The sequence below is a fragment of the Emydura macquarii genome, unplaced genomic scaffold (genome assembly GCF_026122565.2).
Source record: "Emydura macquarii macquarii isolate MOO-44397 ecotype Brisbane River unplaced genomic scaffold, CSIRO-AGI_Emac_v2 contig_2994, whole genome shotgun sequence".
Classification (NCBI taxonomy): domain Eukaryota; kingdom Metazoa; phylum Chordata; order Testudines; family Chelidae; genus Emydura; species Emydura macquarii.
This window is the reverse complement of record NW_027133131.1, coordinates 2,177,316-2,189,212: the sequence shown is the minus strand read 5'-3', so window position 1 is coordinate 2,189,212 and position 11,897 is coordinate 2,177,316. Positions and strand designations below refer to the sequence as shown.

At 55.7% G+C, this 11,897-nt stretch overlaps 1 protein-coding gene across 2 annotated transcripts; it reads left to right on the top strand.

Moving 5' to 3' along the window:
- The first annotated feature begins 255 nt into the window (after positions 1-255).
- Positions 256-11,235, top strand: CNPY2 (canopy FGF signaling regulator 2). Of its 2 annotated transcripts, none has more exons than XM_067529596.1 (6): positions 256-560; positions 1,698-1,825; positions 2,208-2,323; positions 2,915-3,112; positions 3,571-3,667; positions 9,211-11,235. In XM_067529596.1, exons 2-6 carry the CDS (start codon positions 1,726-1,728, stop codon positions 9,252-9,254), a joined length of 555 nt encoding a protein of 184 aa, XP_067385697.1. In that variant the 5' UTR covers positions 256-560; positions 1,698-1,725; the 3' UTR covers positions 9,255-11,235. The 2 variants fall into 2 exon arrangements, with proteins under 2 accessions (XP_067385697.1, XP_067385696.1); XM_067529595.1 differs by having other exon boundaries at positions 267-560; positions 9,825-11,235.
- The last annotated feature ends 662 nt before the right edge of the window (positions 11,236-11,897 follow it).

Below are 11,897 nucleotides of genomic sequence, written 5' to 3'. Positions count from 1 at the left end.
GTGATCGCAGGGCAGGGCAGGGCTGCACCCCCCGCATCCCCCCTGCTCCCCCGCCCGGCTGCAACCCCCACGTGCCCGCCGCAGCCCCCGCCCCCCGGTTGCAGCCCCCCCAGGTCCCCTCCCACCAGCTGTAACTCCCGCCCTGCTCTGCGCCTGCGCGATGTTGACCGTGGCCCCGCCCCTTCGCGCAGGCCCCGCCCCTTCCCCCCGGACGGCCCCGCCCCTTGCCGGGTTTGCTGCTCACGTGGAACCTACCGCCACGCGAGCTGGGGCCTCGCTGCGCGCCGGGGGTCCTGCCGCCGCCTTAGCTGCCCTCGCCGGTGCCTGTGGCCGGGCCGCCCCCTGCCCGGCCGGAGAGGGGCATTGGCCGCCGCTGCCGGGGGGGAGCCGGGGAGCCCCCCCCCCGCCACTCAGCGGATCCCCGGGTTGCGGCGGCGGGGAGCTCGGCGGGTCAGGCGGCCGGAGGGGCAGCCCCGGGGGCGCGCTGCGCTGGGGCTGGGGCTGGGGGGCCGGACTCAGTCAGCGCCCGGGCCGAGCGGCGGGGCCGGGACAGGTCTCAGGTGCGGGGGGCCTGTAGGGGTCTGTGTGTGGGAGCGGGGTCTGAGGGGTCCCCATGGGGGTCGCTGTGGAGCGCAGGGGGCGCTGCCGGGGGCTCTGTGCTCTGGGGTGCACGGCGGGGGTCCCTATAGGGATCTCCGCAGGGTGATGGCGGCAGCCGGGCTGGGGGGCTCTGGGGGCTCGCAGGCATAATGGGGAGCTGGGGGGGTCTCGGTGGGGGCTGGCTGTGCTGTGTAGGGGAGCCCCTTTGGGGGATACTGGGGGCAGAGTGGGGGGGTCTGTGTCGGGAAGTGGGGGACACTGGCGAGCAGCTTGCAGACCCATGGAAGGAGGGGGTCAGCCTGCCCTTCCACTGCCCCCAAAGGCGCCACGTGGGGCTGGCCGGGGGGGATGCTGGGGCTCCCCCATGCCCATCGGTCCCGGTCCTGGGGCTGGTGGCGCGGACCTGCGGGGACTTTCTGTGTCCGGGCTGTGCCGGGGGAAGGAGCAACTGCGGGACCCCAATAACCAGCAAAGCGCCGCTCCAGACTGCCAAACGCGGCGGCCTCCGGCCCTCCGCACAGTCGGGGCTTTGTGCTCACCCGAGCCCAGCAGCCGGCCAGCGGCTCCTGGGCGGGCAGCCTTGGACAGGGGGTGATTGTCCCATCGCGCCCTGGTAAATGCTGGCCCAGCCCAAGTGCGCTGGGCGGTTGGAGCTATTCCTGGGGCAGGTCTGTCCACACGGGGGATTATAGCAGGGTATGGCAGGGTGGGAGTTTTAAATGCTCTGGTTCCACCAGGGTCAGTTCCCATGGAGGGGGCTGTTATTCCGCTCTAGCTGGGTTCACTTTTGTCCCTTTGCAAGCGGTGTCAGCGAAGTCGAAGAGGTTTGCTCTCATGCTGGAATAAGCATGTCCACGTTGCCGGGGGCTGGGTTTATAATGGGACAGCTGCCCCAGTAAACTCATCTCAGTGCCAGACGCAGATAGACAAGCCCCTCGAGGGGCTGGGGTTGGAAGAGATCATCAGGAGGGATTCTCTGTAGCAGAGGCAGAGTTTGCTTTGCGTTTCCACAGTGCCTGCTGGAGCGTGGAGGCCTGTGGTGGCTGAGATGAGGAGCTGTGATCTAGAAGCACTGAAGCCTTTCTGCCTCTCTGCAGGTCGCTGTGCCAGCCTGCGGCCGTGAAGATGAATGGCTGGGTTTCACACACTCTCTGCATCTCTGTCATCCTGGTGTCTCTGCTGACCAATGTCCTTGCTGGGAGCAGTCAGGATCTCCATTGCGGAGGTAAAGGGGGCATTCCCAGCTCGGTCACTGGGTGATAGTTGCACCCTGTGCCTCAGTTTCCCTATCCGCAGAATGGGGATTGGGTTGGTTAATGCCGAGCAAGGGCTGATTACAGCCATTGACCATCTCTCGTGCTCTGACTCCCGTTGTGCTAGGTGCAGTGCAGACCCTGCTACTTACTGTAGGGGGGTTAGTTGCTGCTCCCAGGTGGATGTGACACACCATGCATCATTGAACTGTTGTTGCTGTTATGTGTTTCTAACCTGCCCATGGCTGCAGGGGGCAGGCTGGATAACTGCCGTTTGCTTCTCTCCCTCGGGTTGATTCACCATCGGTCACTAATGATGCCCCGTGCAGCTGAGTTCTCTCCCTTTCTCTCTAGCTTGTCGGGCCCTGGTGGATGAGCTGGAGTGGGAGATCTCCCGGGTGGACCCCAAGAAAACCATCCAGATGGGGTCGTTCCGTATCAACCCAGACGGCAGCCAATCGGTCGTAGAGGTAGGGTGTCTCGCATTTGCCCAGCCCGGTACCTCTCTCCAGCGCTGGGGCGGCAGATATCCCTGGAGGATCAGGTTTAAGGGAGGGGAAGGGTGCTGGGTAAATTGACAGTAGAGCCCTACTGGAAATAGCAGCCAGGTGTTGCGGGGAGAGGGACAGAGGAGAGAGTGAGTCCTGAAGATCCCACTTACTTAAATTTCCTCCCCCTGTTAACCAAGGAGGGTGAGTTCCAGCTCCAAATGGAGACACTGGAACATGAAGCCAGTTTGTGATGGCCGTGAATGGTTCCTCCGTAGTAGCAGTGCTTGCTCGAGAGAAGCAGCGTTGGCTGCTATGGCAGGGGACTGGGTTCTTCTGTTCCCGGCTCTGCAAGGGGAGTGTGTGTGGGCGTGGGGTGGGACTTGGCGTGGGGACTCCTGGGTTCTGTGCTGAGCTGCACCTCTGGCTTGCGGTGTGATTTCGCCTCTGCGGATAGCGCTGTCGCCGCTCTCAGGGCGAGCCGAGCGGCTCGGCTAACGCTTGCAAAGCACGGTTGTGACCTGAGGCGAATGCGCTCGGCCCAGTGTGTCGGATCGTTGTGGTTCTGCCCAGGTGCCCTACGCCAGATCCGAGGCTCACCTGACGGAGCTGCTGGAGCGGGTCTGTGAGAAGATGAAAGAATACGGGGAGAAGGTGGATCCTTCCACCCACCGGAAAAGCTACGTCCGTGTGATCTCCCATGACGGGACCAAGATGGACCTTTCTGGAACCAAAATTGACGGGGACGTGACATCCAGCTTGAAGTTTGCGGTGAGCGCGGAGGTGTTGGGCGTACGCGAGGCTCTGGGTGCTCCCGTGCTGCTCCTGTCACGGAACTCAGCTGCCACTTGCAGAGGGCTCCTGGATGACTTTTGACTCTCAGCCGCAGTAGCCCCCTCCCGGCTGGGTGCTGGGCACCAGGGGATGAGTCGGGGGCACCAGAGGATGAGTCGGGGGCACCAGGGGATGAGTCGGAGACACCAGGCTGCTCTCCCTAGCAGCGCCCCGGTGCTTAGCCCTGACCCTTCTTCCTGGGCTGCAGAGCACTGAGCCCCCTCGTAGCCTTGGGAGCCGTTAGGAGGGGGCTGGTGGGGCTGCTGTCGGTAGCTGGGGTTACGTAGAGCGGGGCCGCGCCCTTTTCTCCTCTCTCTCATTGCTGCCCCGTGTGACCCCGAGGTGCTGAGGGAGGCCGGGGGCAGGTTTCTGACCCACTGTGGCTCCTGTTGCAGTGCGAGAGGATCGCCGAGGAGTATGAGGATGAGCTCATTGAATTCTTCTCCCGTGAGACCGACAACGTCAAGGATCTGCTCTGCAGCAAACGGACTGGTAAGTGAGGCTCCCCTGCTGCTTGGGGCTGGGGGCGGGGGGCTAGTCAGGCAGGGAACGGGGCCTGGAGGCTTTCATTCGCCTTTAGATGGCTGGCTGGAGGCCAAGCCCAGTCAGCAGCCACCATCTCTGTCTGATGGCTGGTCAGCGGCTCCCGTGTGAAACCGGGGCAGGTCTCACCATTGTGGTTGGTACTAATTGGCCCCTCATTGGCAGCCTCAGCAGAGAACATAAGAACGGCCACGCTGGGTCAGACCAATGGTCCATCTCGCTCAGTGTCCTGTCCTCCGACAGGGGCCAGTGCCAGGTGCTTCAGAGGGAATGAACAGAACAGGGAATCATCGAGTGATCCATCCCCTTGGCCATTCCCAGCCTCTGGCAAACAGCCACCCTTGCCCATCCTGGCTAATAGCCATTGATGGACCTATCCTCTATGAACTGATCTCGTTCTTTATTGAACCCATTATAGTCTTGGCCTTCACATCATCCTCTGGCAAGGAGTTCCACAGGTTGACTGTGCGTTGTATGAAGAAATACTTCCTCTGGTTCATTTTAAACCTGCTGCCTATTAACTTCATTTGGTGACCCCTAGTTCTTCTGTTATGAGAAGGAGTAAATAAAACTTCCTTATTCACTTGACACCAGTCATGATTTTATAGCCCTCGATCATATTCCCCCTTTGTCGTCTGTTTTCCAAGATGAAAAGTCCCAGTCTTATTAATCCCTCCTCATATGGAAGCTTTTCCATACCTCTAATCATTTTTGTTGTCCTTTTCTGTACCTTTTCCAATTCCAATATATCTTTTTGAGATGTGGCAACAAGATCTGCACGCAGTGTTCAAAATGTGGGCTGACCATGGATTTATAAAGAGGCAGTAGGTTGTTTTCTGTCTTTTATTATCTATCCCTTTCCTAATGATTCCTGACATTCAGAGAACTATCCACAATGACTCCAAGATCTCTTTCTTGAGTGGAAACAGCTAATTTAGACCCCATCATTTTATATGTATAGTTGGGATTATGTTTTCCGATGTGCTTTACTTTGCGTGGATCAACAGTGAATTTCATCTGCCATTTTGTTGGCCTGTCACCCAGTGATCTCTTTGTAACTCTTCGCAGTCTGTTTGGGACTTAGCTATTTTGAGTGGTTTTGTATCATCAGCAAATTTTACCACCTCACTGTTTACCCCTTTTTCCAGATCACTTATGAATATATTGAACAGTGCTGGTCCCTGGGGGACACCACTATTTACCTCCTCTATTTATTCCTACCCATTGTTTCCTATCTTTTAACCAGTTACTGATCCAGTAGAGAACCATCCCTTTTCTCCCATGACAGCTTATTTTGCTTAAAAGCCTTTGGTGAGGAACCTTGTGAAAGGCTTTCTGAAAATCTAAGTACACTATACCCACTGGATTACCCTTGTCTACATGCTTATTGACCCCCCACCTCGAAGAATTCTAGTAGATCGGTGAGGTATGATTTTCCTTTACAAAAAACACATTGACTCTTCCCCAACAAATTGTGTTTGTCTGTGTGTCTGATAATTCTGTTCTTTACTATAGTTTCAACCAATTTGCCTGGTGCTGGAGTTAGGCTGACTGGCCTATAATTGCCATGATCGTCTCTGGAGCCTTTTTAAAAAATTGGCATCACATTAGCTATCCTCCAGTCCTCTGGTTCAGAAGCTGATTCAAATGATAGCTTGCAATACCACAGTTAGTAATTCTGCAGTTTCACATTTGAGGTCCTTGAGAACACCTGGGTGGATACCAGCTGGTCCTGGTGACTTATTACTCTTTAATTTATCAATTTGTTCCAAAACCTCCTCTAATGACACCTCAGTCTGAGACAGTTCCTCAGATTTGTCACCTAAAAAGAAAGGCTCAGGTTTGGGAATCTCCCTCATGTTCTCAGCTGTGAAGACCGATGCAAAGAATTCATTTAGTTTCTCTGCAATAGCCTTGTCTTCCTTGAGTGTTCCTTTAGCATCTCGATTGTCCAGTGGCCCCACTGGTTGTTTAGCAGCTTCATGCTTCTGATGCACTTCAAATTCTTTTTTGCTGTTACTTTCCGAGTCTGTGGCTAGCTGTTCTTCAAATTCTTTTCTGGCCTTCCTAATTCTCTTTTTACACTTCACTTGCTGGAGTTTATGCTCCTTTCTGTTCTCCTCAATAGGATTTAACGTCCACTTTTTAAAGGATGCGGAGGACTGAACTCATCACTCTTAAAAGCGAGATGGTCCCTTGAACAGGGCAGAAGCCGTTGGCAGTGCATGGGGAAGAGGGGTGCTAGCACATAAAGAATTTAGCCAAGATACCATGGCTGGTCCCCCTGCACTCAAGCCATATTATTCACCACTTCCCATCATATACACCAGTGCTGCAGAATCGCTGGTACAGAGTGACTGCTGTGCTCCAGCTCAGAGGAGACTGCCTTCTGGTGATGGGGTTTCTCTGAGACGGGAGGGAGGGATTGAGACATGGAGTAATCCATCCATGAGGCCTGGGGAGACAGTCACCTTTCCCACAACCACACCTTCCTTGGCCAGTTTTTCCCCCAGAGATGTCGATTTAAGGCCTCTCCCTTATGCATTTTTTAAATTTTGACAGCAGCCCATTTTATCCTGGTTCTCAGAAAGTGCCTGAAATGTCAGGGAGTCATTAAACAACAAGCATGCTGCTGAACTGCAGCCACTGCTGAAAGCAGTGAGGTGGAGTGGGGTTTGCAGGTCTGTTTTGATTAGATGATCACCTGAACGAGGGGCTGGGCTGAGGCTCAGGAGACCTGGGTTCAGTTCCTGGCTCTGCCATAGACCCCGTACAACCTTGGTGAGTCACTTCCCCGCTCTCTGCCTGGGTTTCCCCATCTATAAATCAGGGATGCCCCCTCCCTGTTGTAGAGTGCTGGCATGAGGCTAACTCTCCAGATGCTCTACTGAGTACTATAGAGAAGCCATTAAATAAACTATTCAGAAGGAAGATAAGAAAGGAACTAATGGTACTTAGCTGTTACCCACGACTTGGTGCGTAGATCTCAAAGCCCCTTACAAAGGACCGCGAGGGCCATTAGCCCCATTTTACAGATGAGGAAACTGAGGCACAGCGTTGCGGTGACTTGCCCAGGGTCATCCAGCAGGTCAGCGGCAGGGCTGGGAATCAAACCGCAGTCTCCTGACTCCCAGTGCAGTGCAGTGCCCTATCCACTGGCCCTGTCGCTCCAGGCTCTCTCTTACTCCGCAGCCTCTGGGTCACTCTCTGTCAGGCAGCCGTTTCAGATAAGCAGTGACTGGTCCACGGATGGAATTTCCACTGTCTTCCACATTTGCCCTCCCATCCCCTGTTCTCTCCTCACCCTTGGGGTGTCAAACCCTGTGCAGCGACTCGCAGACTGATCTCTGGTCGAAGGTCTGTGCGACCAGAAGTAGTTGTCCTGGCCTCGAGTTTCCTCTCTGATCCGCTGTCCCCATGAGCCATATTTATCTGTAAAGCCGTGCCCTTCTGCAGCACTTCGGTAGTGCTGTGACAGCTGTGATACAGAAACACGTGGCAGAGAAACACATGTACAAAATCAATGCCAAAGCGAGGTAATAAACCAATAACGCCCCTCTCGCAGCCCCCGCTCCTCCCCAGCCACCCCTCCAGCAGAGGCTGGTGCTAATAGACAAGTCTTACACCCTCCCGAAGATCAAAAGGGCCAAGCGTTGCTGGCCCAAAACAACTCCCATCTTAAAAAGCAGCCCCCTCTTGAATGCTGGCGAGCCGGCCGCTGGGGATCTGGTGCGAATGCTCTGCGGGAGTGACCCGGCTCCGCAGACTTGCTGCTCCCAGACCGAGGGCTGCAAATCAGAAGTTGTATTTCACACTGCCTTTTCTAACCACCTGCAGCTTTTTTGGGAAACTCCAGCTTGTGCCAAGCATTCCTGGGGCAGGGCCAAGGGACAGTCACTCCTCCCACAACCAGCCAAACTTCATTTGCGCCAGGGATTCTCACTGGTTGCCAAGAGCAGATTGGGAGTGGAGCAGCCAATTGCTAGGTGCTATTCAAGGACCCATTTCCCCATCCTGGACGGCAGCCCCAAGTGCCGCCTGACCTTTGTTCATTCTTGTTCGAGCTGTTGCAAAGGGACCCTGGCTTTACACCTGCATCCTCGTATATCCCTGGACTGCCCACCTGATAGCACTGCGTGCCACAGTAATGCGTCAGTCTTCAGCAGATTGCTTCTGCTCTCTGCTCTGTCTGGGTCAAAGGCCGACTTCAACAGCTCTGTTCAAACAGCCACGTTTCTCATTCGCCTCTGACTAAAGTGTGAATGTCGGCGGGGGAGGGGGACCATTGTGAGCCAGGACTGTGCCAGCCGGTCCCTACTCGCTGGCAGCCAGAGCTTTCAGTCCTAGTGAGCAGCGGCCCTGTCCTTGGGCTGCACCGGCCGTTCGCCGGCCAGCCCCTTGACTGCTGTGTGCTCACGTGAGTGGCTTTGAGTCGCAGACTGGTCTCCTGTGCTCTCTGTCTCAAGCAGGGAGGATCTGCCACTGGAAAAATGAGTTAAACTTAAATTGTCAACCCTGTGGCCCTTTTCACAAGAGTCAGGGTGTTAGCCCTCTGTCCTGGCCATGTCCCAACCAGGCAATTATTTTCCACTGACCTGACCCCTCCGGCCCCTGTAGTTTCATTTGCATACAGGCTGCTGCTTTTCTTTTGAGACCGAGGACACTGTATGGTGCTGTACCATGTTAAACAGCTGCTATGTCCCACCCCAGAGGTGGCTGCATTTCTGTGAGGAGTGAAACTGTCCTCAGGTAGATTAAGTGCTTTGGTGTGAAAGATGCTAGAAATGTTGTGGTCAACAAAGCAGCTGTGAGCCAGTCTCTGGTGTTTGGATTAATACAGGCTGGGAATGATCTCACATATTAAAAGGAACAGGGCAGCTGCAGACTTCCCAGGCCATGGGCTGCTGAGCGAGTTCAAAAGGGGCACGCTGGTGGTAGCTGCTGCCTGTTTCCTACAATGGGATAGAAACGTTACTGAAGATTTGATCTGGAAACCAGACCAGCCTGAGAACTACCGCAACAGGGGCCTGATCCCTGCTCTGTGCCCTCCAGGTGCTGCTGGAATACATATACACATACAGGGACACTCAGTGAGGTTGAAAGGTGGTAAATTCCCGGCTGAGAAGAGGAAGGACTTTTTCACACACTGGAATTCACTGCCACAAGATTTGATCGCAAAAGCAAGTTTCAGAAAGGGATGAGACATGATAGTGAGACCAGCCAGAGAGAAGTAAGAGCAAATGTTGTAAGGAGTGTGAGCTCTGCCGCTTCAGGGCATGAACCACCCTCGATCTCCGGTGGGGAGAGGGGGGAGAGAGAGAGCTAGGAGGAAATTGTCGCAGAACTGCCTCCTGCATGGTTCTTATCCTTTCTCTGGAGCAGCTGGTGCTGGCCACTGCTGAGATAGGAGACTGGACTGGTTGGACCACGGCTCTGATCCAGGCTGGTAATTCCCACGTTCTGGCGGCTTGTGCCCTTCTCTCTTCTTGCAGATCTGTGTGACCATGCCCTGCACATCCCCCACGATGAGCTGTGAAGCAGGAAGGCCTGGGTCGAACTGGACAGTCTCCGTAGCAGGCTCCTCCTCTGCCCGCCAGCATTGCCATGGGAACCTCGCTGGGTGTCATCTGGAAAACCCGAACTTTCTTTTGGGGAGGAAATTTCCTTCAGCGGGAAAGATGTTGCCCCCCTCCTGCTCCCTCGGGATCGCTTGATTTTCAGTCTGCCTTGAGGCTGTTGATGATTCCGTCCTTGTTCCTTCCCCAAGGAAATGGACAATTGTGCCTGGAGGATCCTAAATCTGGACTTGGCCCCTATCCCCCCCACCCCTCCAGTCTGGTGCTTGTCTGTCTGTCTGATTTTTGTTGTGCACTGGGATGGGAGTGTCCCTCTGTTGGGTAGAGGAAAGGGGACCAGTCACCAGGACTCATGGGTTCTGTTCCAGCGCTGAGAGCGAATGCTCTCTAGGGGGCAGAGCCAGGCATGGGCAGCAGGAGGGCTGGTGGAGTGAGACCCCCGAGGTGAGCTGGAGTCAGGGCTGCTGGGCTCTGTTCTGGTTCTGCCACTCTCACCGTGAGCTCGGGCAAGTCACGTCTCTTCTCTGCAGCTCAGTTCCCCCTTTTCCGAGGGACAAGGGGAAGGGGATTGCACCAAGACCTCCCCCCCTCATCTGTCCAGAGGGGATTCTTCCAGCTGCCAGCAGCAGCAGAAGCCACGGTTACTTGAGGTCAGATGACAGCCAGCGAAGATATGGCCGAGTTGGCGCTCCGGTAGCTACGTCCACACGCAGCGTGGAGGGACCCAGGTTTCCGAGGGGAGTTGTGCTACTTTGAAGGGCTTGTTTTTAAATGTCTCAGGTCTGTTTCTTGAAGACCTCTTTCTAGGCTGCAGATCGCTGTGATCTTCGGCTGATGGCAGAATAAACCTCTGGCCACCCTGCGGTTGGAACTGCTAGCAGTGATCCTGTTCAAAGGTGGTTTCCCTGGGCGATGAGGGGGTTGGTACTTTGAGAAGTGGGTTCTGAAGGGCCCTATGGGGATTAGTCCAGAAGGCATTTTCCAGCACTGTATCCCTGTCTACATGAGCCAAGCCTAGCAGCAGGAAGCTGTGAGCAACTTGGTGGCTTCAACTATCCTGTGGCAATGTAGCAAATTCCTAGTCAGGGGTGGTGTTACCAGCATTACGCAATGCGATGGACCAGCATTTTCCACCATATCCTCCTCCGGCCATGGGCGACAGTGGGGCTTGAACTAGGGCCCTCCAGCTTGAGCTAAAGCGGCAGGTGCAGCAGCTGAACCCTGCATCCTGGGTGCAGCGGGCAATGTTACGCCTGCAGCAGTTGCTGAGTCCCCGGACAAAGGGGCTGGCTGCGTAGAACACGTTTGAAGGGGTGGGGCCTTCTGCAGCTTTACTGGGATGAGCGTTTAATGGTAATCGGCTGGTTTAATGGCTAAGTGACTCGACCCCCCCCACCCCTCCCCACACACACACTCAGGCTGAGGAGGTACCACTGCCGTCCCATGCTCAGTGGGGGGACAGAGGGAAAGCTGCTGTTAATGGGCCCCCACGGCCCAGCTCTTTGAACACGGAGGAGCTCAGGCACGGCTGAGCGTTCCCTGGCCATGGGGGCAGGTGCCCAGGGTTACGTCCACCAGGGCAGGTAGTAAGTGCCCTTTGGTCCACATTCCACGGGCAATGAAAACGCCTGAAGCATATGGAACCTTCCCCCTTGGCACCTACCAGCTGGACCTTCCCTTTATATGTTGCTCCTGGAGTGGGGCCCTGACTCCCCGTCCCTCTTCCTCCTGGCATGTCCCTGTCTCATCCCCTTTGCTCACTGCTCCAACTCAGCAGCTTGTGTTAACTTGATCCTCTCTTTGCTGGGCTGATGAGAGGTGTGTGGGCTCCACAAGGAGTTTAACAACCTCTGTGTTGCTTGCTGGGCCCTAGACACCCCTCTTGTCAACAACGCACACAAAGGCACCAGGCCTTTCACGGTGGCCAGGGGCAGTCATAAATCACTTGACGCTACAGGCTTCTCCGTGCTGGACTGGGTGTAATTGCCTGCCAGAGACGGGACATCCGTCTGCATTGTCATCCAGCACCACAATCCCTGTAGAGGCCCCTGGGACTGAGGACTGCCTGTGGCACTCTGCACAGCCCTAGGGGTTAGCCACAGCCCTGCCTCTCTGAATGGCCTCTGGGCTGGTGCCTTCAGTTCCTGGATGTTCAGTGAAGGGTGCAGCAAAGCAAATGGCCTTCCAGAGGCCTCTGATGGGAGGAGCCCCAGCGCTATTAACCTTGAACAATGGATGTCCCGGTGGAGGCAGCTACTGTGCAAATTTTTCTGCTTGACTGAAGATTAGCACTGGATCTGAGCAGCCCCAACTCGGGTCGCTTTGACCTGCTCGCGGAAGGGGAGATGGCGTTCAGCAGCTCCGCACTCTCCTGACTGGCCTGACTCAGGCATCCTCCTGGCCAGGTGGCTGCAGTCGCATCTGGGTATGGATTGAGGCTCACCCCTCTCCAGAGAAGGGGGAGGGGTGCAGGCCCGGTGTCCCCTCCAAGGCTGCTTACACCTTCATTTCCAAGAGGCACATTGAAGGGGGACTGGCTTAGCCAGTGCCCGATGGATGGTAGTCTAGCGCTTTGCAGCCATAAAGCAGTAGCTTAGTATTAT

Coding starts and splice junctions, on each gene's coding strand:
- CNPY2 (XM_067529595.1), top strand. CDS start 1,726: ATGAATGGCTGGGTTTCACACACTCTCTGCATCTCTGTCATCCTGGTG. Junction 1,826..2,207: donor TCAGGATCTCCATTGCGGAG/GTAAAGGGGGCA, acceptor CTTTCTCTCTAG/CTTGTCGGGCCCTGGTGGAT. Junction 2,324..2,914: donor GCAGCCAATCGGTCGTAGAG/GTAGGGTGTCTC, acceptor GGTTCTGCCCAG/GTGCCCTACGCCAGATCCGA.